This window comes from Megalopta genalis, chromosome 9, assembly GCF_051020955.1.
Source record: "Megalopta genalis isolate 19385.01 chromosome 9, iyMegGena1_principal, whole genome shotgun sequence".
Taxonomy (NCBI): Eukaryota; Metazoa; Arthropoda; class Insecta; order Hymenoptera; family Halictidae; genus Megalopta; species Megalopta genalis.
The window spans coordinates 17,977,304-18,004,273 of NC_135021.1; the positions used below are offsets into that span (position 1 = coordinate 17,977,304).

The following is a 26,970-nucleotide window of genomic DNA, read 5'->3' on the forward strand; positions in this document are numbered from 1 at the left end:
CGCGCGCGCGCGCAGAGCGTGTGCGTAAACGTGGAATTACGTCAGGCAGCTCCTCTAAGAATGAAGCGCGTTTATTTCCAAATGAACGGGTTTTATCCTTATCGAGAATGTTGTATCGGCCACGTGGAATCATTGAAACGCATGAATCACATCCGCTCGAGCGGATTCAGATCGGCGAGCACGGTGCACGATGCCCGTCCGGCGAGGGAAAATTGTCGACGAAGATGTTTCTTGCCTCGCGTGATCGTTCCATACGGCTTGATCGATGGTATCCGCAATAATAAGAGCGGAGATAGGCACCGGGTTATTGCCGATGTTAAACGCTCGGTTTCCCTTGGCCGACTATTCCGTATCTGCGTTTACGTATCGCGCGGTAAATCGGTATCGAAAAACGTTGCCGAATTCGTCGAAACGCTGGCCGGTTTGAACGAAGATTGCGGCTTTCGACTTGTGGGGCGTTCGTAGACCAGACATTTTTCATTCATGTTTATCGCGCGATATACTAAACGAAAACGCGGACACAGTAATGTCTCTCTGATTGACGCCCAGATTGATCACAGAAATGGACAATTTGGGAAGGGGAGATACGATTATTCGAGCCTTGCAGTTTATTTTTATAGTTATAATTTGTCCACAATTATAGAAACGAGTCGCAATCTCCTCTTCCAAAATTATCCATTTTAGTGGACAATCTGAGCGTCAGTAAGGGAGACATTACTGTATATCGTTTTGCTAGTCAACGTCGCATTTGGTATCGATCGCGACTTAAAACATTTTCACGTGAACGTTGTTTTGTAAAAATTGCTTGTAGTACTAATTTTGCGATTGATCTGGAAAACAACTTAAATCTGCAGCACAGTGTTGCTTCGAATTATTTGATGAAACAAGAAAGAATGTTCAAGAACTTTGATTTCATTCATTCTAGAAGTCCAGCGATCTCGTTATTTTGGTAAATAAAGGACGAAATCAAATTCCATGTGGCAAGATTGATTAACAGTCGATAAAAAGGAAAAAAAAAGAGATTTCAACGTCTAGTAAGACGGTTCATTATCGCCTGACTCTTTTTGTTATTGAAATAAGATGTTCGCGCGATTATCTTACTGTAAAATCTACTCCGATCTGATTATACTTTAATGGGCAAAAAACCTTTCGCGGAATAATCTGACGAGAGTGATCTCGAATTTAGCGTTACATCGAAAACGGTAATAACAACCGAGGCTGGGAAAACATAATTTTCTGTAACAACAGTAATTAGCGGCATAAAGTTCCGAACAACTTCCGGAAACACGTATCGCAGCGCTAAAGGCCCTGGCGTAGAGGCCTTTCCCAGGTCGGCGGGAAAGCAATTATTTTTTCATCACCTACCCAGATGAACTCTGCTCTCTTTCTGCGGTCATTATCATTGATCGAATCGTGAGCCAAACGATAACCACGGGCATTGTTCTATACTGCGCGTCTACGTACATATTCATGAGACCGTCGTATAACAACGCGCTTTGCGCCGCAATTATGTTGGTATGATTTACTTTGCTACCACGTTGTTAGGATAATATCCGCGTAACAACCGTGGCCATTAATCTATTCGATGGTATCTAGGTCGGCTGTTTAATTAGTTTCGTGCAATCTCGTAGAATCTGCCCCCGAACTCGCTCGTTACAGCATATTTTATCGAACGTTGCTTTCGGAGCATTCGGTAAGTGGATTTTTAGCGATTTTCGGAGGATGTTCTATGAGCTCATTTACATTTTTATGTCTCCGGTGTAATAATGAAAAGGAACTAGTTAACTTGCTCTGATATCCTCTATTACATTCAATTATGTTAACAAATTCGTTTGTCTTTTAATGATCCGTACAATTATTCCGCAACAGATGATGCTACGATATAAATTTATACTACTAAATTTATACCACTAAATTTATACTACTAAATTTATACTATTAAATTTATACTACGAAATTCACACTACTATATTTATACCACTAAATTTGTACTACTAAATTTATACTATTAAATTTATACTACGAAATTCACACTACTAAATTTATACTACTAAATTTATACTACTAAATTTATATCACTAAATTTATACTACTAAATTTATGCTACTAAATTTATACTACCGTATAAATTATGAAAAATTACTTGTCGCAGCTTATGAGTACAGGGAATTCAATAAAAACGACAGCAGTGAAACGAATAGAAATTAAAATTGCTCATCAATGAGTTACAGTAAATTCTCCCTAATTGACGCTTAAATTCTGCACAAAAATGGACAATTTGGAAAGAGGAAATACGATTATTCCAGCCTTTCGTCTCGTTTTTATAGTTGTTGACAATCGATAACCAAAATTGTCCATTTTTGTGGACAACCTGAGCGTCAATTAGAGTGACCATTACTATAGACAGTATCGATAGATCCAATAAATCGTCGCTGGCATAAAATTTCTCGGTGCCGCGACCAAAACAAACAGCGCGGAAAAAAGGCTGAACGGCAGATGTCGAAATCGGTGGCAAGTAAAATGAACTTTCACGGAGGCGGGCAAGCAAACAAAATGCAAACGGCCGGGCAGAGATAAATCGCGCCGGTACGGATTCCTGAGTTAGAAAAGAGCATAGTTATCCGCAGCCATCTCCCGAACGGCGAACGAAAAATTACTGGTCGGCGTAAATTGGCAAGGAATGGCATGCATCTCGCGGTTCACCGCGTCCAGTGGAAAACGGAACGGGCCCGGTGTTGTCCCGTGTGCGTGCACCAATACCGTTTCGCTCTCGGCCGGCCGGGGCCCATCGCGATCGTGAGCACGATCGTGAGCGCGATCGCGAGCGCCTGTGAATGAGCGAGTACGAAGTTTATTATAATGGCGTTATGCGCATTACACCGGCGTTGCTCGTTAGGCACGTATGCGCGGCATGAGGAAACGGAACGGCCGCTCGCCGCAAGGAACTGTGCATGTACCTACGTATCGCGAGGTCGAAAAAACCACCCGGTGGCTATCTCCCGCGCTTACCCCATACCCATGGGGCATTTCCGTGGAACGCGCTCCTCGGTCAATGGTCCCTCGTATGGACAACGAGCCAAACATTTAATTGGGAAACGCAGGACGCCGGGACATGTTAATTTTCCGCCTTCCGTGGAAATGGAACTTCGCGGATGTCGAAGAACATCTCCGGGAGTATTGGACCCTTTGCAGTCGAAGCTATTTGAATTCCAAAATCGAAAACATGATTTCCGATCTACGGTATTTCTATTTTATATAATTTATTTGCGATTTGTGCGTATGAAATTGAGCCTAATGGCAAGTACAAGGCAATTTTAATAGCTTCTTTTAAATACAATCGAGTCTGATGCTCTTAGAATGATTTTGAAAAATAGTATAGCAATTTTTAGTGGCGCCACAGGGTCGCCATTCGAGTGCGAAGGGTTGAAGTGTTGGGCTGGAGTTGGAAACGGTTCGTAATACGAACCAGGCGCAGGGTATTTAATTGGGAAACGCAGGATGCTAGGAAATGGCCGTTTTAACCCTTTGCACACGAATGTCGCCAATTCGGCGATCGAAGTGGCATCTCTTTTTAATTGTTATTTTTGTTCACACTGTAAAGCAATCACGTAAAATGTATAATTAAAAACGCAAAATCTTTTGTTTATTAATTCTGATAAAATTTTCGAGCAGCACAATGATTTTTCTTTCGACTCGACCCTATATAAACGAAATCTAGATGTTTGCAAAATCTTTTCCGAGTGCAAAGGATTAAGCCTTGTTTGTAAACAGAACGATCACGGATTTCCTGAAAAGTCGGGTCACCTTGAAATCATCAGCAATGTTTTCGTCAACACGATTTCAGCAACACCGCATTTCACCGACATTGTTTACATCGACTCTCGTTTCCACCGAAAATGTTATTATCGACATTTCGTGTATAAGAAATGTCGAAACAGAGACAATAATGTGCGAAAAAGTGTCTCAGATTTACAATTAAAATGGTTTCGAGTGCAAAGGGTTAACTACGTTGAACAAAGTTCACGACGAACGTAAACCTCAGATTTTATAGGAAATTATCTTAATCTGTGTGGCACTAAAGACATTTTCTCCTGAACATACGGTAATGTCTCTCTAATTGACGCCCAGATTGCGCACAAAAATGGACAATTTGGGAAGTGAAGATACGATTATTCGAGCCCTGCGGTTCATTTTTGTTATAGTTATAAATTGTCCACAATTATAAAAACGAGCCGCGAGGCTCGAATAATCGTACCTTCTCTTCCCAAATTATCCATTTCAGTGGACAATCTGAGCGTCAGTAAGGGAGACATTACCGTACTTCCGTAAAGTAGAACCGTTTTCGAATCTCCGATTGTAGCTGACATCTTTTATAGAAGAAAGCCCCGCACAATGAAGTCGCATCTATGAAAGAATCACCCCGTTTCCTCCGGTTCCTGTTCCCGTTAGACTTTTCATTCGTAAGACCGATTTCATTCGCCTTTAACGACTTCAGCGATTTTATCGTGCGTACGTAATCATGCGTACGCGAGGTGTTTGGATTTGTCGTTGGTAACGCATCTCGCGCTCGGCAGCGAGCTGGCTTATTCAAGGTCAAAGACCTTGACGGACCCTTAGATAGCGCAAGTAGAAAGATTTCCGGTCTCGTAGGAGAACGCGTACCAGAAACGGATTTAATTGAATTAGGACGAGGGTGGCGATGGTAATGTTCGCTGCGCGAATTCGCGCGCGATCCATCATTCGCGCATTCCGTATTCCATGTAGATGCAGTGTGTGCCAAGGGAGACAGAGAGAGAGAGAGAGAGAGAGAGAGAGAGAGAGAGAGAGAGAGAGAGAGAGACTCGTTCTGTCGGTGGAATGCGCGGCATTATAATGAGAGTGCAGGTCGGGTGCGATGCAATGCTACGACTCGATTATTTCATTTAATTACGGGGAACAAGAAGGCAAGAAGTCGCATCCGCGGTGATACACGGTTCCCCGGCCTTCTTGTTCCGTGGAAAAAATATCGCGCGGACATTGTTTCTGCTTGCCACACTACGCGGGAACCTATTTCCCTTTCGCTACTCTTTACATTAATGCCACGTATTCCGCGAGAAAGGAAATCGCGGGTACCAATTATTCGAATTTTAGCGGATACCGGGAACAGTCTTAATCCGACGCTTAAACCTTTAATTACTCGAACGACTTAAATAGTTCAATCGGTCAATTTAATGTTATTAAGTGTTACCGAATATATGCAGGATGCGTGACAGGTTTCTTCAGCCGAACGGTGTCAGCATATTCCACCGGCTGAAATAAAGATAAAATGTCAAGTGTAAACGTAAGGTGAAAGATGGTTTCTTTAAAAATTATATGAAAAATTAGTATTGTTATTTAGCAATGACAACGAGCTGTTTTTCGCTGGACTCCATAGCGAGCTGATATCCATGTGTAGATAAATATTTCCAATCGGTCCGTTGTTATTTCGTATTTTTCTTCTAATTGATGCCCAGTCTACTCGTACAAAGTCGATATCGAGCTTTAATTATTATATCAACATTAATTATATTAATATTAATATATATATATATATATATATATATATATATATATATATATATATATAATGATATTATCATATTATTATATATATAATATAATAATATAATGATATTATTACATTATTATATATATAATAATATATATAATAATTATAATAATAATTATAATGTTATATATAACATGATATTAATATTAATTATATTAACTTTCTGTCAGAATTCTGTACGGTTCTATCAGATATCGTTAATCAATGTCAATTAACCACGTACTTCGTTGTTACGTGTATTTCCTATTTCCCAAGTAAAGAAAAAACATTTTCGGAGGCTCGTCGACACACTTCTGACGCAACAATCACTTATTCTACTGCGGCGAGTTTTATTAGCGGAACACGTCGCGGCTAATTTCGTTAGCATTGCGCGCGGGACAGGAATTATCTGAAATTTAAATAACGTGAATACCACAGCGAATGCCCGTGTAATTTCACACCGATTCCCGGTAGAGTTTCCCGACTACCGTTGTTCCGATCTTAATCTATTCCGGAGTAGTCCATTGCCGGGCGGGGTTCGCTCGAATCGACGCCGGAAAACGGACACCGGAATGCATTCTTTACGAGCTCAATTAGCAGAAAATTTCGAGGTTTATGGTGGAAAATATCTGTTGTTCTCCGATCCAGCTGTACACCATAAACCACCATCACGACGATCGATGTGGCTGGTAACGAAGTTTGTGTAAAAATCAAAGAGCTTTCGATGCGAATAAAATGAATCGATAATTCTGTTGAAGCCGAAAATGTTGCAGGATAATGGAAAAATAGAGAGAATGTAGCACGAACATTTTTTTGAGTCTTGAAAATTTCTGTTGAACTTGACATATCCCAAGGAATTTGTGAAGAAACTAACGCGTGCCGAGGACTTCGTGAATCGGGAGCAGTGTCTCAGTGTATTTCGTTAACACTCGAAATAACAGTCGCCTTTGCACGAAGAAATATTTTACCGCGGGACGCATTACAGATACGGAACATTTCAAAATTGCTTGGTGTAAATTGCAAACCATAAGCTGATCCTCGTGTGTTTACAGTGCTTAGGATGGAAAATTTGATTGTTAGTAACGTTTAACCCTCGTCGTGTCACGTCCAAGTTTTTTCGGACCCAGAGCTCGAGGCCTGCCTTGACCTTTGACACTTGATGCTTTGACGATAGTTGTAATAATAATAGTAATAATAATAGTAATAATAATAGTAATAATAATAGTAATAATAATAGTGTAATAATAATAGTAATAATAATAGTAATAATAATAGTAATAATAATAGTGTAATAATAATAGTAATAATAATAGTAATAATAATAGTAATAATAATAGTAATAATAATAGTGTAATAATAATAGTAATAATAATAGTGTAATAATAATAGTAATAATAATAGTGTAATAATAATAGTAATAATAATAGTGTAATAATAATAGTAATAATAATAGTAATAATAATAGTAATAATAATAGTAATAATAATAATAATAATAATGACAATAATAATATTAGTTCAAAATGTTCGTATACATAAGATCATGGGTCCGTTTGAACCCAAACGTGGGGCTTCGCGGGAACGTCCAATCGTCGATAATACGAAGGTTAAGAGAAGCAATCGGGTCAATGATTCAACCGAATTCTGTGTTCTATTAGTCTTGGACTAGAAAAAAGGATTCCGGTAACACAGTCAAAAGAGCAATATTCATAAAAGTACGAACACTTCTTCTACCGAAGATCTCGAAATCTTGAAAATCTCGTTCTAGAAAGAGGAAGAAGAAACGGAGATCGCTTCTCGACCATTTCACCAGTTCGTCCATGAATTCTCCCTCCGTATTCTCCGCTGGTTTCTGCAACCGTCCGCGCTCCTCGTTGTTTGCTAAATAGCGGGGAACAACCAAAGTGCGCGGAACGCGTGAATTGCGTAACGCAATTACGGCCGAGAGGAGACATTCCGTTGCTCAACGCTTTTGCCATCGGCGCGGCGTACGCCGAGCTTCGTTTGGAAAAGTTCAACGAAAGTTGTGTGTTGTTCATTGGTCGGAATAGAGGAAACAGGAGGACTGTAGAGGGGAGGGGGGACGTTGGAACAAAGATCGGAAGCCTGTGTTTGGAATAGAAAGAGAACGTACAGCAATGTCTCTCTAATTGGCGCTCAGATCGTCCAGAAAAGTGGACAATTCGGGAAGAGGAGATACGATTATTCGAGTCTCGCGGTTAGTTTTTATAGTTATAAATTGTCCACAATTATATAAAAACGAGCCGCAAGGCTCGAGTAATCGTAGCTCCTCTTCCGAAATTGTCTATTTTCGTGCGCAATTTGGGCGACAATTACAGAGACATTACTGTACTATATATCGTCGATGAGCTGGATCCGCCAGTAACCGACGAAGAATCACCCCGAATACTATTTCCAGCTAGCACGCTTCCATTCTGTAATGATCGATCGCCTTTTCCCATGATCGGTGAACTTGGAGCGTTCTCAGATTGTCCAGTTGACAAGCGAACGTCGACGTAGAGTAATCGAGTCAGTTATTGTGGGGTTATCAATCGCTATGCCTTTGGTTCGTTTTACAAATTTTCTTTATATCTATCGAATGAGATAAAAATGAAATTTGTGTATCCTTTCATTTAGTTCATTTCTAAATACAATAAATGAATAAATATATATCAAAGATAAAATAGAATAAATATAAAATAAAATAAAAATAATATAAAGTGAAATAAATATAAAAAGAATTTCTGCTATCACTATTCGACCAAAGAATGAAGTTAATTATGAAACAAACCAAAGGCTCGGCACTTAGACATCGCACAGTAACCGGCTCCGCTACCCTATTTTACATCCGCCGCCTGACAATTCCTGTTCAATTGGCGACGATTCGGCTGGCTGTGGTGGAACGATTCCTAAATTTTTTGTTTAGATAATGTTCGTTATCGAAGCGATGAGCAACGTCGACGTAGAGTAATGGAGCCAGTTATTGTGGGGTAATCAATCGCTATGCCTTTGGTTCGTTTTACAAATTTTCTTTATATCTATCGAATGAGATAAAAATGAAATTTGTGTATCCTTTCATTTAGTTCATTTCTAAATACAATATATAAATAAATATATATCAAAGATAAAATAGAATAAATATAAAATAAAATAAAAATAATATAAAGTGAAATAAATATAAAAAGAATTTCTGCTATCACTATTCGACCAAAGAATGAAGTTAATTATGAAACAAACCAAAGGCTCGGCAATTAGTCATCGCACAGTAACCGGCTCCGCTACCCTATTTTACATCCGCCGCCTGACAATTCCTGTTCAATTGGCGACGATTCGGCTGGCAGTGGTGGAACGATTCCTAAATTTTTTGTTTAGATAATGTTCGTTATCGAAGCGATGAGCAACGTCGACGTAGAGTAATGGAGCCAGTTATTGTGGGGTAATCAATCGCTATGCCTTTGGTTCGTTTTACAATTATCTTTATATCTATCGAATGAGATAAAAATGAAATTTGTGTATCCTTTCATTTAGTTCATTTCTAAATACAATATATAAATAAATAAATACATATAAAAGATAAAATAAAATAAATATAAAATAAAAATAATATAAAATGAAATAAATATAAAAAGAATTTCTGCTATCACTATTCGACCAAAGAATGAAGTTAATTATGAAACAAACCAAAGGCTCGGCACTTAGACATCGCACAGTAACCGGCTCCGCTACCCTATTTTACATCCGCCGCCTGACAATCCCTGTTCAATTGGCGACGATTCGGCTGGCAGTGGTGGAACGGTTCCTAAATTTCTTGTTTAGATAATGTTCGTTATCGAAGCGGTGGTCAACGGCGGCTGTTATGTAGGCGGCCGGCAGGCCGAAACGAAGTCCGAGGTAGCCCGAGAAGGTGCCGGTGTCTCCGCGGCGTTATTTTCTTACGTAAGCGCTGCACAGTGCACGGGTCGTTGCTTCGTTCTGTATGTCACCGTATGGCGCGCACGGGAACACCAGTCTGACGGCATTCCATCGTGATTTGCGAACGTTTCGGTAAACGTTCAGCACACCCGTGGTCCCGCGGTGTTTACGTCTGCCCGTACCAGGGAGGAGAAGAACGCTCCGCCACCGCCTCCTCCTCTTCCAACCACGTCGTCCTCCCTCTTCGTTTCGCCACCGGTTTCCCGTACCCGCGTCTCCCTTTCTTTTCTTCTTCGTGGCCCCCATCCGAAAGGAATTCCGAAAGAAACCCGGCCCCGTCCGAGTACGAGCAATATCGACCGTGATTTCGTGGAATCGAGCCGGATTGCTTCGATTACGATTTTTCAGCGAGCGATCCTCTCCTCTCTTTTTCGACACGTGTCTCTCCCGGGCAACGCGGCGGCTCGGGGACCACTACGGCTTCTTTTTAGGTGAAGGCCAATCGAGAATCGTCCGAGCTGGCGAACGGATCTACAGGGTGTCCCGTAATTATCGTTTGTTTGTTTCTTCAACGGGTCGCCGCGAGTTGTGTTCCCCTTGTTGCGACGTTGCTGGCGCGTCCGCCAGCCCGGAAACGGGGAACCCGCGACGCCCTCGGGAACCCGCGCACCCCGGCGGGTGATTAGGCGCGTTGTTATATATTCCGGCAAGACGGCGACATGCTCGGAATGCGAAACTATCCTCGACGCGAAGAACCATTTATTTCGGGCTGACCCATTAGCTAGTAAAAGTTCGAACTTGTTTCAGGCTTAGTGGACGTAATTAACCGGTTTCAGAGATTTGCGTGGGTTTCTTGAAATCGATTCTGTTCGAGGCACGAGCGTGTCGTGAAAAATGCGCAAGATATTCGACGGACGGAATTCTTCTATACGAACGTTTCACCGAGGACATAAATTGTTGTTACAGAGTCTTGCTTAAACTGTTCGCCGGATTATTAAAGGAGTTTCTTCGGCCGAGTAAAATTCAGCACGGCTATTTTTTTCTTTCTTTTTATTTCGTTCGCGATTTATTAAAACCATTCGAATAAAGAAATTCAGAATATAAATGTGCTCGATTATATAATAGAGCGTGGCTCGCGCGTGTCTGTTGTACAGCGACGGGTTATCACGGGTAATTCGTCTGTCCGTTGCTCGCAGTTTCTACTTAACCGCTGCGAGACCGTCGAGGCCGATGCAAATTTACATTCCTCGCTCTCGTTCGACCCTGATTTTTACGGTTTGTGTCTGTTTAAATCTCCTCGACGCGATATTGATACAACGGTGTAGAAGCAACGCGACGAAACAATAAATAATTAGCTTCGGGAATGAAGATCTGAGGCAAAGTGAGATAAGTCAGAGATCATTCGCGTCGTTCACGATTCATGGAAGGTCGTGCGGAGCATACTATTTGTTCAGCATCCGTGAAAGTTAGACTAATATTATTAATAATATATTATATAATTATATATAATATTATTATAATATAATTGACACGAGGCACGAATTAATGTGAAGTTTCGACCAAAATTTCTCTATTCGAAACGATTCCAATGATCGAAAAGTGAAACGAACTTATATCTCTCAAATGCAACGAGAAATTCCATTTCGTTGTTCCTTTTCGTTTCAGCACTTTCGTTGTTCCAAGTGGCAAGTTTACGAAATCAATAAATAGAAGCAGATCGTCGCGATCCGAATGAATTTGGACGAATCTTGAATGTTCAGTCGCGCGCGTCGCAAGTTCAGTCCGCGATTCGACGTTCTCGTCGTGGAGCAGAGTACAAGTGCAAAGTAAATCGACTTCTCCAGATATACGTTTCACCGTACTAAGTTTTATCGTAAGTGTCAACGCGCGTGGGAACGGTGCCCAGCGCGATGTTGCTGCTATATTCGTTCTCGTTGTTTTTTCGTCGTTGTCTCATGGCCCGCGCTTTGATCGGATTGAATAGATCCGGATCGAGCTCCTTCGGCTGCTCCTTGAAAAAGACATTCAGGATCCAGCTGGCGAACAGTCCCACCGCGAAACTGACCACAGACCCGATCGGACAGTACCACATGTACGAGATTCGGTAGAGATAGAAGTACGAGTCGTCGCCGCTCGGTCTGCAACAAAATGAGATCTCAATGCCCCTCTCCGTCCGTTTAGGGATATTATTTATTATTTATTATTATTATTATTATTGTTCAAGTGAAATCGTAATAATGTATCGATTCAAAATTGGGGTCGAATTAAGGTAAACTAGTTCGATCATTAATTTGAGACAATGAAAAAGAACAGCGTCCAAGTAAAATATGATCTCTAGGTTCAACGATTCGAACTACAGCAGAGTCTCCCTTATCCGAAGGTTTATTCTCGTAATATCCTGATACCGAAACATTCTATTATTTAAAAATTTTGTTCGAGTTCTCTGCTAGGTGATAATACATGTAATTAACACGATGCTCGGATCATAGAACGTTTGGATATCAGCAGAGTCTACCTTATCCGAAGGTTTATTCTTGTATAATAATATCTTGATACGAAAACATTCTATTATCTAAAAATTTCATTCGAGTTCTCTGCCAGGTGATAATGTATCTAATTAATACGATGCTCGGAACGTGTTTGGATATCAGAACATCGTAAAAATAATTCTGATAAGAGAGTCTCTACTGCAATTGAAAATGAAATGTTGTTCGCAGTCTTCGCTGTGAATGTACGCGATCCATCTATGATCTATGATAAATGGTCATGTAATCCGCGGATTAATTAAACCGGCTAATTGCTGCGAGATCCGGAGACCGCGATCGATTTAGCACGGCGGTTGTACGATAAACGGAATGGGAAAAATGCATAGTTTCCTTACTGGCCAACGAAGGGCGACGGCTCGGCGTAATCGTAATATCCGGTAGCATTGCTGCATCCCGAAGTGGACACGTCCAATTTTGGAATCGGCGGTTTCGGCTGGCCGAATCCCATCCACAGTGAGAAAACGAGACTGGTCAGCAGACCGATCACGGCTCCCTTCTCATTGGCCAACTCCGTGAACAAGCCAAGAGTGAACAGACCGAATACTGGCCCGCCGACTACGCCGAAGATCGTCAGCGCGGCTTGGAGCAGTCCGCCAAGGTAACGTGCCATAAACGCGAGCGCTATGCAGGTCAGGCCGACTATGAGGGCCAGAAGCTTGCTGACGATGATCGATCCGGTCGCGGTGATCTCCTTGCCTCTGAACACAGTTTAATCGCGCGGTCAGTAACGAAACACGTCGCAACTTAATTACCGATCTACTAATATCCCCATCGTTTTCAGCTAGTCTGCTGGGAATCCCCGTCGATCTTGATCAGACCGTGGATCTTTGTTGGTAAATATACCGGCTGTAAACGATCGATGCAAAAACGACGTAAACGCGATTTTTTATTAACCCTTAGCGCTCCGCTCCAAAAATGTGCCGCGAGAAACGCGCGGAGCGCTAAGGGTGAACCATCGGAATTATAACGATCGCACAAAATCCAAGTAAATTCTCGTTACCTTTACGAGGTATAAACTTTGAACCGAACTATGAACTTTGTCCAATGGTTTTCGTTGGTTAAACGCAATGAAAGTAATTCGGGCGGGCCGAGTTCGATCCGACAAGATCCGCGTTTTGTTCAGCTACCAACGTTAACGTCACATAAATGTGCGAAGATGAACGATGATGACATAGGAACGTTAATAATTTCGTGTCGTTCGACGAATCGACGTGCGAATCGATTTGTCAACTTCTTCACAACGGTGACAAGAAATGTTCGATCAAATTGGACATGGCAGATATTTCTGATACAAGAAAATGCGACGACACAATCTGCATAGATCGAACGTATTAGTAGCATATAGACGGCGTTCGGAAGTGTCGGTTACATGTCACGTTTGCCACACTATCGATTCCTAGTCCTTTCCAGCATGATTCTTTTCGCGCGCGATTCGATCGGTTCCCGCGCCGGCAATTTCGATCGTACGCTTTCCGCCAGAGTTCTGTTATTTTTTTTTCATGCTACTTTTACACGTCCGATTTGATATCTAACGCGCTTATAGTCTTCCGAAGGAAGCCTGTACGTCGGAGCCCGTTCGCATCCATCAATTCGACTGGAACGCAGATCCATTTGCTCACTATGCCCCTTTCCACCGGCATTAAACATTTAATTCCCTATACCTCCGATCCTCCGCCGTGGTATCCAGCTCGGTAATTGACGAGCTGATCATAAGTTCAGTTCATTCCGCGATTTTACGACTCTTACCTTATACGGTATAGGGGTTTGATAAAATCTTCGAGTATAACGGCGGCCAGGGAATTCACCGTGGCAGAGATAGTGCTCAGGCCAGCGCTGAAAACCCCAGCTATAAAAAGGCCCGGTATCCCCGGATATCCAGAGAGCATGTCCATTACGTAAAGAGGCATTAATTGATCGTTCGAATTGATTCTTCCGAGCGTTAAGGGGTCACAGCCGCGGTATCTCGTGTAGATCGCAAGCCCGGAGAAACAGAGGCCCAGGGACATTACCGAAGTCAGCGGCCAGCTCCACCAGAGCGCTGCCTGAGCGCCGCGTACGTTCCTAAAAAAGAAAAAAAAACATGTGCAAAAATTTAGTATCCGTCGGCGAACATTCCGTTTTTTCGACAGACGAGATCTAAACAGCAGAATTCGTCGGCGTAGCCGTCCATCAAACTCGTGTTTCATGACGCGTGATTGACAGGAGAGAGAGAGACAGAGAGCAGCTATAACGTCTGCCAATGAACCTTGGGCCTCATCTTTTCAATGACGGCATACTGGGTCGGTCAGAAAATGGTGTTGGAATTTTTATTATTTTGCATTGTGTAATGTGGACTATTTTCAATTAGATTTTATCGATTAGAAGCTGGCTGAGAATCTTTTAAAAATGATCCTTGCGGTTTTTTTTAAATAAACATTTTTAATTTTAATATTTCTAATTTTAATTTAATTTTAAATCGAAGTATTAATTAATTAATACATTTTCATAAGAATTCATTTGTAACAGGTCCTCGCTACAAATTTGATTTATGACAAATTCTTAACATTTTGAGTTATAATAACATTTTAACCCTTTGCGCTCGGTTGGTGACTCCGAGACACCGCTAAAAAATGTTTCACATTTCAATATAATTCTTACATCAACAAAATTCAGATTTGAAAAATTGTTACAAGTATAGCTGTTGTATAAGTCACAAGACTCAATTTCACACGCATAAATATACAAAATATATAAAATAGAGACAGCGTAGGTGAGAAAAATTATTTTAGATTTACCGTTAAAATGGCTTCGAGTGCGAAGGGTTAATGTTATTTATAATTACTTCCAGTACATCTTAAGCGGATACTGCTTCGATTAACGATTTTCCTTGCCATAAAATAACTATTTTCGATACGTGTACTTATCTCTGCGACGTTGAACAAATCTTGAAATACGATTTCGTACGAACAATGGTGTTTGATTAACAACACATTTCCAATACTTCTCCGAACATTTTTACCCAGTAGCAAGAATACAAGTAGCAAGATACAAATGACCTGTAAAGCGAAAGAATGTTTGCATAAAAGTGTGCAGAATCACGAAATAAGATGAGCGAAACACGAATCTGTGAGCGAGCCGAGCTATAATCGTAACGTTTATAGTATGATCACTTATTTAAATATTCGCCATCCACGAGCGATTATACTGCCGAAGGAATCGGAGGAGTGGATAATCCAACAGCATCCCGGCTAATATCGAGGTATCTCATAACGAGAGAGGATGCCGAGAAGTCGCATCGCGAGCCGTATAGCAGCCGGCGACTTATCGAACGATCGCTACCGTCGGAATGCACGCGAGATGCGTGATCCTGATAAAGTCGGAGGAAAATTCCTTCGTCTCTCTGTCGTCACGCTACTAGGAAGAGAATCGCGATGATGCGTCCTAGAAAGAACGCAACCTGAACTTGATACGCAACGCAACGCTCCAAGGATTACAGCACACGGGCCGCGATTCCTCTTGGACGTTGATTCGAGATGAAACGCGAACGCTGATCCGCGCAGCCTATTATCGCCCGGAAGATTGAGATCGCGCTCTTCGGCTATCGCGGTTCGATTAACGAACGCGGGCGACTGTAGCCGTTGCAAAAATAACGAAAAGCCCGGGATCCTTGAGGAACTTATTGTCGAGAAACTGGAGATTGTTGGAAGGAACAAATTATATTCTTTTTTTTAATAACGAACGATATTACGTTCGAGATGCTCGAAAGATTTTATTCCATCTGGCCAGTGTTCTACAAAAGCGATAAACCTTTTTTTACGCGAACTTAATGGCAGGGCAGGGTGGCGATAAACCTGTTTTATTTTATCGAATTGTTTATGTGGAATGTAATGATAGTAATCTGTGGATTAGGTATAGCATTTTAACTGGCGCGTTTCATAATAGTTTACGAGCCGGAACATTTTTATGGTGTACGTCCGATGGGAGCAACTTTCCAGAATAGTTGTCGCGATTATGCCCGCTCGAAAGCAATTTCCGTGCGGTGTTTTCGGCCGCGCGGGCGACAACTTCTGTGCCACGGTAATGTCTTTGTAATTGACGCACAGATTGTCCAGAAAAATGGACAATTTCGGGAAAGGAGATAGAGATTGTTCGAGCCTTGTGGCTCGTTCTTTTGTGGATATAGATTGTCAACAACTATAAAAACGAGTTGCAAGGCTCGAATAATCGTATCTTCTCTTCCCAAATTGTCCATTTTTGTGCGCAATCTGAGCGTCAATTAGGGAGCCATTACTGTACTCCGTTACCACGACGAGGAGATACGATTATTCGGGCTTCGCGGCTCGTTTTTTTTATTACCGATTGTTAACAACTATGAAAACGAGCCCCAAGGCTCGAATAGTCGTATCTTTCTCTTCCCAAGTTGTCCACTTTTGTGCACAATCCGAGCGTCAGTGAAGGAGACTTTACTGTACTTCTATTTCTAGACTTCGATAACAGAAGAATCAAATTTTATTTCGATCTAGAAGAATCAAATTTCGCTTCTATCTAAACGAAATAAATGAGAGATTCGTATTCGGTAGATTATGCACGAGATCTTCGTCAAAATTAATCTTCGTTATAGTACAAGGGGTTTTTCTATAAATTACACGATTTAGAAGCCAGTCGGTGTAAGTCCACTTTTTTCTTTAAAAAACGAGTTTCGCAGTGCGAACACACCTTTATCGTACGATCTTTCGGTCGGTTAATTTCTTCATAAATGAACAATAAATGGCAGAGCACCGACCGTGGAATGACTGACGGAAAGAAAACGAAATAAAAGTGAAACAACGCAGAGAAAATAATAAAATATTAGTATTGATCCATTTCTACTCAATTGTAATAAAAAAGATCGTGCTTCGCATTGTTAGTGGCGTTGTTCAAGGTCAACGAACTTAAGCCGATCGGCTTCCGGGCCGTTCGTACGCCGCGGCGTTCTCATAAAACCGATCCGGAAACGGGGTTTTCCTCTCCTGCCTCTGCAAAACAATTGGCGGCTCGTTTTAATGAAGTTGCTGTAAATAATTTGTCGATAATATCGTCGCGGAAGAAAGCGTCGCCCTCCTCGCCACCACGCGCCGGCTGACGTCAGTTAATTACGGAATACCGGTGTGCACGCCGATAATTCGCGATATCTCGCGGGATATACGCGCGCGTACGCGCGTCCGTACGCCAGGTAGAAAGTCAACGGCGGGTACTCACCCGATGGTTAACATTCTCTGAACTTGAACTTGATTGGCGCCGTACAAGGAGAGGTAGGTGAAGAAACAGCCAAACGTCAAGCTCCACCAGGTGTGTCGTACCGTTGGGTCCATTGAAATGCTGAATGAATGTACATGCCATTGTCAGTGTCGATACGGGCTTGGATTCCTTGTAAAATGAATGTTACACGCTCGATGGATTATTCGAAAGTGTGCTAACCGCATCACGCCTCTCGCTAACAATCGGGCCCCGGTGTTCGCGCGCCGATTTACGGGTGTGTAATGTCGGCGAGCGAATCGATCCGAGGATAGACGCGGCTATATTCGTCGCGCTAATCGCTTTATCGTTGCCCGGTGTCGAACTTAATTCGTCGATGGGTACCGATTAACGCGTTCGCCGCCGTTCTCAAGCACGCGTGACCATCGTGTTGTTACGTAAAGACGGTCTCGGCGGCTTTTGAATAAATTTTATGCTCGTCGCCGGTGTCCTCGCGTAAATAATGGATCCACATTGTTGTCGATTATCGCGCGCGGACGCGCGTTGGAAATTCGATTCGTCCGTCCGGCAACTTTATCCGATTCAAATTCATTTGGTCTCGGACGCTTACGTTTTCCACGAATCCGCGAGGTTCGCAAGTCGATTCGTAGAAACGTGATAATTGCGGAAGAGTAAACGTGTTGCACACGGAACAGCGAAGGTTGTCTTGAAGAAAAAAAGAGGAACATTTCTAACTGAGCAACTTCGCGATTTAGTGCTTCTATCGGGTTGGCAACTGAGCAATTGCCGATTTGTTCGATGAAGGAACAAATCTTTTTTCCTATAGATCGCTATGATCTCGTGCAAATTTTTATCAGGCGACGAAACGTCGTGTTAACGAGTCGGAAATACAGGATGTCTCAAAAATGTCTCGCAATCTGGAAGTGGAGGGTTCCTGGGATCGTTTGAAGCAACTTTCTCCTTAGCGAAAATGCAAACCGCGGCTTCGTTTACGAGTTATCAACGAAAATCAGTGACCAATAAGAGGCGAGATCTGCTGGCGCGAGACGGCCGAGCCAACGGCGCCAGCGGTCGAGCGGTCGAAGCCCAGCTCCGCTCATTGGCTCGGCCGTCTCGCGTCAGCAGATCTCGCTTCTTATTGGCCGACGTTTTTCCTTGATAACTCGTAAACGAAGCCGCGGTTTGCATTTTCGCTAAGGAGAAAGTTACTTCAAATAACCAAAGGAACCCACCATTTCCGGATTGCGAGACATTTTTTGGAAACACCTTGTAGATAGACAGAAAGTCGGTAACAGGTTCCAGGACAGTGCGGGACCACCGAACACTTACTTGTCAAATTCTATCCGCGATCCATTTAGCGCGATCTCCCAGATCTGGTCCAAGCCGCCGACGTTCACGGCCGCGGTGACGATCACCAGGATGACGGACACCAGCATCAGCGTGCTCTGGAATACGTCCGTAACGAGGACCGCCTTGATACCGCCGATCGTCGAGTAAAACGTGCAGACCAATCCGATGCCGACCACGCTCGCGGTCGTCGAGATACCCGTGGTAGCCTCGAGAGCTAGCGCGGGTGCGTAGAGCACCACCCCGCTGTACAAAAACAGTTGCAGCATGAACGCCAAGCTGGCTGCAGTCCTTGCTGCGCTTCCGAACCGTTTTTGCAGGTACTGCAAATAACACGAGATGTTACGGTAGTCTCCCGATCGGCGAAGCCTCGTTTGCATCTGATACGCTTCGCGGCAAAAAGATAGGCACGAAATAAGAATGGAACGTTGTTTTGGAACTTTCAAGCAGCATATCGCACTTTCATCGACGTTCGCGAATTTCTAACTCCTTTGTCGAACGATCTACAGGGTATAAATGTTATTTATTCCTCGTGAACCGAAACCGAGATTTGAGTTATTTCTACCAACTGTTATCGATAGATTGTGGACTTTTATGCCAGACAGAAGTTTTCTGCCTCGGTTGTAGGATATAGCAGCCAAGCACTGGTGTTTTTTTTTAATAATTTTGATAAGTTCGAATTGATGCATCGATATTCTTAATTTCTTTTAACACGTCGAATGCCACGCCGGTTTTACAGAAATTGTCCGTGGCGCCATAATGCATTTTCTTTTATGCGATACATATAACGTTGAAATAGTATCTGCAATAGATAAGTCACAGTGTGTAACCATGTTTCACATGTTAATTGGAACAAGGGTCACTGTTTGAATCGACGAATGGTAATAATACAAAATTTTAGATATTGACATTTCTTTGAAATTGTATATATTCCTATCAATTTGGGCGCGCCGGTCACCGGTGGCCCCCATGGTGTCACCGCCAAGTTAAGTGCCGGCATTCAACGTGTTAATCTTAGTACTATCTTAAATTGTATCTGCTCAATTCTACCGTAGAAACGAGATAGTAAGTGAAAGACATACGCGAGAGGTAGAGATTGTTTCGTTCTACCGAGGAAATGATTGAAAACGACGATGTCGTTAATACGAATGACAAATTGTATCGATTCACCTCGGCGCATCTGTTGCGAAAACAAATAGCCTTTTCTTAAGGTAATTCAGAAAAAAAACAATATTGTTTCATTGTCTTAATACAGCTGCACAATTGGCAAGCTTGAAACAGGCAGGTAGAGTTTTGACAAAGAGTTTCTTAACAAATCTTCGGCCGAACGACGTCCAGTTTCGTTTTAACGAAGCTTTTTGCTGTCTAACCTTGTCCGACGACGCGTTTAGCAACGTGCAATTGTATCGAATGTTCAAGAATTTGAAGAAAATTTAAAGAAAGAAGAATTTTAAAAAAAGAAGTATTCTTGAAAGTAGAACTCACCTCAAAGGTGCTAGTCGTCCCGAGCTTGAAGAACACCGGCAGGTACAAATAAGCTATGGCCGGCGTAGCAATCCCGTAGGCAATATTGGCCACAGCGTACTGGGTGCCATAAACGTAAGTTTCTGAACTCACTCCCAACACACTGACCGCGGACAGGTACGAGACCGTTAACCCTATCGCGACCGGTGCGACCTGCATCGATCTGTTCGCTAAATAATATTCCTGGATCCACATACATCGCGATTATCAGACACTGAATTGATCTTTGTGCAAACAGTCGGCGCCCAGAAAGCAATTTATAGGTACAGTAATGTCTCCCTTACTGACGCTCAGATCGTGCACAGAAATGGACAACTTTGGAAGAGGAGATACGATTGTGCGAGCCTTATGGTTATCGATTGCCTTATGGTTTTTTATGGTTATCGATTGTCAACAATTATAAAAACGAGCCGCGAGGCTCGAATAATCGTATCTCCTCTTCGCAAATTGTCCATTTTTCTGCAAAATTTGAACGTCAATTAGAGAGACATTACTGCGCGTCTCTTTCAGTTCTTGGTTCTCGTAGGATTTTCAGATCTTTCTTTTAGCTTTGAGTTTCTCAATAACAACTTTAGAAAAGCGGTAAAAGATAGCTGTACCATACTGACAATAAGCAGAAGTAAATAAATAAATAAATAATAATAAACAGTAGAGTTGATACAGATAATTACAGCGATAAAATACAGTTGAACTGCTAATAAGCAGAAGTAAATAAATGAATAAATAAATAATAATAAACAGAAGTCGAATAAAAACATTTAGTAAGTTGAAAACGGTACCATAGTATTTTGAAAATCTTCAACTGTTTTCATTGTTCCATGTTTCGTATGCTCGTTTTTCTCATAAATGGATAAAAGAATAATAATAAATATAATAAAAATGAATATAATAAATATAATAAATATAATAAAATAATAAGTTAATCGAGTTTTAATATTACCATTAATATTACCACCGTACTACGTAGGCATTGACAATCAATGCACAATAAATCGTGTTTTGAAGCAGATCTCTAGTTTCTCGACATTCACCATCGCCCAATTTCCATCTTTTTACCGAGAACTATTTATACCGCGAGTCGCGTTTTGAAAATTTGATTTTCTCCAAGAAGATGGCCCAAGAGACCGTCAGAAACTCCCTATTTAAGGCGATAAAGCATCTTACGTGTTAGGATTGTCGTGCTTACGTCGGTCGATTTTTGTTTCCCGCCTGTCAGCCAATAGTACACACCGATTCCCGAGCTGATCAGCAACGTGACCACGATCACAGCGTAATCCGCTATCCCCAGGATAGCCATGACTGCAGCCGCCTCGGTTTTCCAGAGACAAATTCAACGAAGGTTGGTCCACGACTGAACAGCCTCGTTCAGCTTGTTTTGATTATCTGGCGTAGCAATTAAGTACACGACGCCTCGATCGTCGCTGTCCGAACACATTTAGCCCGTCTCTATTATTTATGTAACGATCTTAAACGGCGATCTCCACGGTTGAACGGCACCGTTCAAAAATCTTCGACGGTTCGCGCGGCGGCCAGCGTGCAGAAAGAAAATGGAACACGGCAAGATATGTATTCATTTATGATCGCATGGTACACACGCTACGCATCGAGGCGCGTTCGAGGCTGCAAAAACATCTTCGCTCGAACGAAATTGTTTTTGCGGAATTCGTCGTAATCGGATTCTTCGGTCTTCTATGCGCGAGCGCGCGAAAGTTCTAGAATATATATGTTCGTGATTCGCAGTTTATTCTTCTTCTCGCGGGACACGGCCGAGATCGTTACTCACCTAAGCGAACGACGAACATCTCCGAGCGGCGGTTCTCTTCCTCGTTTCTCACGCAGAACGTGTAAACGCCGACTGACGATTTCGACGGTTGTTGCTCAGGGCCACACTCGCTTCGTGGATCGATTCGACCGTCAAGATGGTCGGGCCGGCGACGATGTTCGGCCACGAGGAAACGAGCTCCCGTGTTCGATCGCTCGTTATCGACTTAGAATCGTTTCCTGTTTTCCACGGGCACGTCGGTCGCGGACGCTTTTATCTTTGTTCCTTAACGCGAAAATCGACACGTCGTCGAATATCGCGCTGAAACTGCCGATGCTCGAAACTTTTCAGCAAACTGGCTCGCGATTCGGTTCGGGACACGACAGTGTCGGAGTTGCGTGTTTCCGAGACGTCGTGTCGGAACACAGATTAAGCCGCTGATAACGGAGATACGGGCAATAAATTTGAGATCAACGAATGAAGCCCGGCCGCTTTTATCTGCGTTCGTTCAGTTTTCAACGAGGTACTTCGATATTGCGTTGATTGCCATTGTACAATTTTATCAGCTAGTTCGCGGGGCACGTTCATCGAGAAAGAAAGTGGTAACGTTGCTTACAGATATCATTTTATTCGACGTACACTCGTACACGAAAGTATTCGAACGCTTACGCGTTTCTAACATTCGATTGATAAAATATATGTGTTAAACCGAAGCATTTGATATAATACGACACATATAACAAGGGATGGGTCTTAAGACTGCGTAAGCAAAATTAGAAAATAATTCAACGATATATAGCGTTTTTACTGTACGTTTATTGTAAACACGTACCAGAATTGGCTGGCAAAAGTATTCGAACGAAACAATTAATAGTTATTTAAATTGTACGATTAATGGTTTTAACACGTTCCGTGCCGAGCTTTTTTTACTCGAATCTTCACACTTTGATATTTGACTAAAACTTGATGTATTACGTGCAATTATTAATTCTCGTACACATAACAACGTAACAAAAACTTATCAACGCCCATTCTTGCGGTGGAAATTGATTCTTCGGTTCTAAATTTCTTGTAAACTATTTGTTCAGTTCACTAAGTAAACATGCAAGCGTGTACCATCGATGGTACACGTGGCACAGAACGTGTTAATAGGAAGTTGATCCACCTTTTGCTTTTATAACAGCCCTAAGTCTGTTTTCCATCGAGTGGACCGATTCAGAAGTAACATTTGCATCTATCGATTGCCATATTTCAAGAATATTTCGTTCGAACGCTTCTTTCGAAGTAATAACCGTATTTCTTAATCGTCTTTCTACTTCATCCCATAATTGTTCAATGGGGTTTAAATCGGGACTTTGCGGTGGATGTGGCACCACGTGTGGAACATTATGCAATACTCATTGTTTGACTATTTTAGCGGTATGCTTCGGATCATTGTCAGACCGAAAGCAATAATCGCTAGGTAAATTCGATTTTGATACACTGCTTTTTAAATTTTCCTGCAAAGTTTTTAAGTATTTCGTTTTGTCCATTATCCCACCGATGAACACGAGGTTCCCACTCCACTAGATGCCATACAGGCCCAAACTAATACAGATCCACCATTATGTTTTATAGTCGGTTTTTCGCGCTTCTAATTCTGTGTTCTTTTTCCTCCAAACACTTTTCTACGCCCATCGCTACCAAAAACGTTAAATTTACTCTCGTCAGAGAATAATACTTTGTCCCAGAATGAATTATTCTCATGAATAAATTTTTCTGCGAATTTTAAACGTACAATTTCACTTTTCTTGCTAATAAGTGGCTTTCTTCTTGGAGCACACAGAATTAGAACCGCGAAATCTACGACGAAACGTAAGCGTTCGAATACTTATCGTGTACGAGTGTAGTCGTCGATCATTTCTCCGCGGAAAGAGCTGTATTTTCGCAAATAAATGTCATCAGCCTTACGTCGTTATTCGCATCTTCGACGAACGTTCTTCCAAGATCGACCGCATTTGAAGTGGACACCTAGAAAAAAGTTACTTTTATCCAATACGGACTGCAAATCGGCAGTCGTGCGTATAAAGTACGAAAAACGCGACGGCGGAACGTGTTCGACGTTGTAAAAGTTTATCGTCGCATCTCTCAAGCATGCGTTTCTTTTCTCTGTTTTTTTTTTAAAGGAAAGAAAACGTCGATGCGACTCGGAAGCAAGAGTTACGATCCTGAGATTACGGTTGTAAAGTTTATCGCGGAGACAAAGTTGCAGTCGCTGTCGCCTGCCTCTCCGTTCGAGTGCCACGAGCAACGGATACATACTTGCATGTTTTAATCGCCGTAATTCTAAGGCCGGCTGTATAATTTCTAACGTGTCGGACGCGAACGGTCGTGTAAAATAATATTTTATCGGTCTAATAAACATAAAACTTGAGCATGAAACGAGGACAGAACGATGATGCAACCGAGGCTTGAACGCGTTCTTGCGTCAACAAATCGATGAAACTACGGTGTAGAGAAGGCTTGTCGGAGTCGGTGAAACGACAAAGATCAACGTTTCGTTGTAGATTTTTCAACGGTGTTATCACATCGAATTCGTCGGGCGTAAAATTCGGCGGCGAATTTTTGTTGCAAGGTAGAATCGATAGCTCGGGATCACAGTTATCCGGTGGTGTCGGAGAGCATTCAATTTTTCAGAGGAGTCGCGTATATGTACATACTCGCGAAAGCATCTCCATTCCGAAGGATCGTAGACGATCGGCGCCGCGCGTCGCGGATGGAAATTCTTGCGGAGGGAAACAATTCGCTTCGGTGTCAAATGTAAAATGACGGAGAGGTAAAAGTATGGGACGAACGTAAATAATGCCGATGCCCGTTTTTCTGCCGGCAATCCGATAAAACTGCACCGTGTTTCAGCTCGGTGGACAAGGAAGCGTGTCTGTAAAATGCTTTTTTATCTCGCGTTATAGAATCCGTAATGTGGAAGGGGACGCGAGCCGAAGCGCGCGTACAAAAGAATAATTTATCGCGTCGTTGAATATATAATGTACAAGAAACCCCGTTGAAAATAGGAATAGGACAGTGGGATATGCGCGAAGCTCGACTCCATTCTGACAGAAACGGTCCGATCGAATTTGCCTTTTTAAGTTCTACCTTGACGGGGGGGCCCCGCGACGAATTTCCGGTTACGTTTTGCTTCGTACGAATGTCAACGCGCATAAACGTCGTCGCGCACCACCGGAAGCGTACAATAAAACCGCCTCGTCCTCGTGCAGAGCATTAACGAACGTTTCAACGAACCGTGAAAATTAAAGGTGAATCGATTGTACTAATAAACGTTAAGTTTACGGCACGCGGAGCGTCCCTTCTGTTGGCGCTGCGGGATAAAACTAATCTTCCCACGTCCCACTTCGCAACAATGTCACGATGAGTTGCAAACAGTATAAATTTTTTCTGCCACTCTTATTACCCGATTCGAGGTTAGAGACGAAGTGTCTGCAGCACCATAAAAGCAGGGACGGCAAAAACTTCAAATTACAGCTGTGTGCACTCTACCGGAAGCATTTAGTGGAAGAGACTCGTCGCAAGGCAATTCATCTTCTGGCATCGGGGGAACTTATACTCGTACCATCGAACGTTCACCTATTCCACGCAATTCCGATAAAAATTCTTCGCCGTATTCCTCGGCGTTCTACAATTCCAACTAGAAAGCTTGAATTTCGTTTGCTCGCCGGTCTCGTTTGAAAGAATCAAAAACTTGTGCCAGGAAACCAACGAGTCATCGCGCCCGGACGGTCCAGCCTTTTGCAAAGGATGTATTTTCTTTTCTTTCTTCTGAAGTTTCTTTCCTTTCTTTATAAGGATTGTAATTTATTTCTTTTTTTTCCTTCAATTTCAAGATTATTTCTAAGTTTCATATTAATACCGCGATTATAAATATATTTAACTTCATAAACATATTTTTGCATTGAACAATATTATTGAACAATAATTCTGTTCGTTATAGAGGGGGAGGGTCCCGCATTTTTGTGTGTTCTACAGGTAAAAATAAGACTAAAATGTTATATAACAAAAAGTCCGCGGACGATAATGATTTCTGTAATTAATCCGTCTCTCGCACGTTGCTACGTTATCATATCATAACTTCTCAATGAAGCATTTACGGACTTTTTGTTACATAACATTTCAGTTTCATTTCTACCTGTAGAACGCACAGCCGAATTATATACGGAAAAATGCGCGACACCCGGTGTATTGTCACTTCGAAAAAGAAAAGTGAGCCATCTGACCCGGAATTATCCTGCGGATGCTCCGTCCGACGTGTTCGGTGGTCGAACATAAATGAAATCGCGTAAACAAAAGGCTGGTTCGCCGTGCAAATAACGATCGGACCAGAAAAAAAGAAAAACGGCGGCAATAAAGTCTGCGTTGCTCGAGGCCCGCCTCAAAACATTGTCGCCGATAAGTTACGGGCAATATAAGTTTCTTCTAGGCATCGTTATTATCAGATTCAAGGCGAGAAGTTAGGTGCTCGTAGCATCGCGACGACGACGATGCGAGGCGACGCGACGCCGCGCCGGTGAATCGAGGCCCGTAGGATTACAGTTATAAAGTGTACCGCAAATATTAAGTCAAAGACCATAGATATCGGATCTCGCATAGGTCCCGGCAGTCTTTACGGTACCGGCGACAACCATTTTCCGCGTGCTATCGTGTAATGCGTTGTTTGCACGACAATGGCTTCTTATGGAGCCCGGGCTTATGCAGGTTCGCGGCTATACAAACCTACGCGTTGAACGTGCGCGCACGCACTTCCGCGTTCCCGTATCCTTTGGCCAAGAGCGCGGGTGTCTCTCGCGATTATCGTCGAAATAAATTCCACGGTAACCTATGGATCTTTTCCTCCTTCTTCGCCTCTCCTTCTTCTTCTTCTTCTTCCTCTTTTATTTTGTTTTTCAGTCGCATTAGAATAGAATGCATGGCGAGAAGAGGGAAAGGCACGTGGAACGCGTTCTGCATTCGCGAAAACGTACGCGAGTGTAATACCACCCCTGGCGGAAAGCATTCGATCAAAATTGCAAACGTGATCGCTGTAGAAATCGCGTACTTGCGTATACGAGA

At 42.4% G+C, this 26,970-nt stretch overlaps 2 protein-coding genes across 6 annotated transcripts in view; one reads left to right on the top strand and one right to left on the bottom strand.

Annotated features, from left to right (window-relative positions):
• Positions 1-26,970, top strand: part of LOC117224822 (protein expanded) — a 138,940-nt gene that overhangs the window by 41,879 nt on the left and 70,091 nt on the right. The window lies entirely within an intron of this gene.
• The window catches only part of LOC117224826 (putative sodium-dependent multivitamin transporter), an 87,823-nt gene continuing 71,363 nt past the window's right edge, over positions 10,511-26,970 (bottom strand). For 2 of the 3 annotated variants that reach the window (XM_076524678.1, XM_076524679.1), the window contains exons 2-9: positions 21,892-23,880; positions 21,295-21,820; positions 20,070-20,291; positions 18,567-18,907; positions 17,241-17,360; positions 13,770-14,084; positions 12,359-12,721; positions 10,511-11,615 (exon numbers count right to left, since the gene is read on the bottom strand). In XM_076524678.1, coding sequence (XP_076380793.1) covers positions 11,339-11,615; positions 12,359-12,721; positions 13,770-14,084; positions 17,241-17,360; positions 18,567-18,907; positions 20,070-20,291; positions 21,295-21,405 — 1,749 coding nt within the window. In that variant the 5' untranslated portion in view covers positions 21,406-21,820; positions 21,892-23,880 and the 3' untranslated portion in view covers positions 10,511-11,338. The remainder of the gene's footprint in view (positions 11,616-12,358; positions 12,722-13,769; positions 14,085-17,240; positions 17,361-18,566; positions 18,908-20,069; positions 20,292-21,294; positions 21,821-21,891; positions 23,881-26,970) is intronic. The other variant, XM_033477984.2, reaches the window with a different exon arrangement.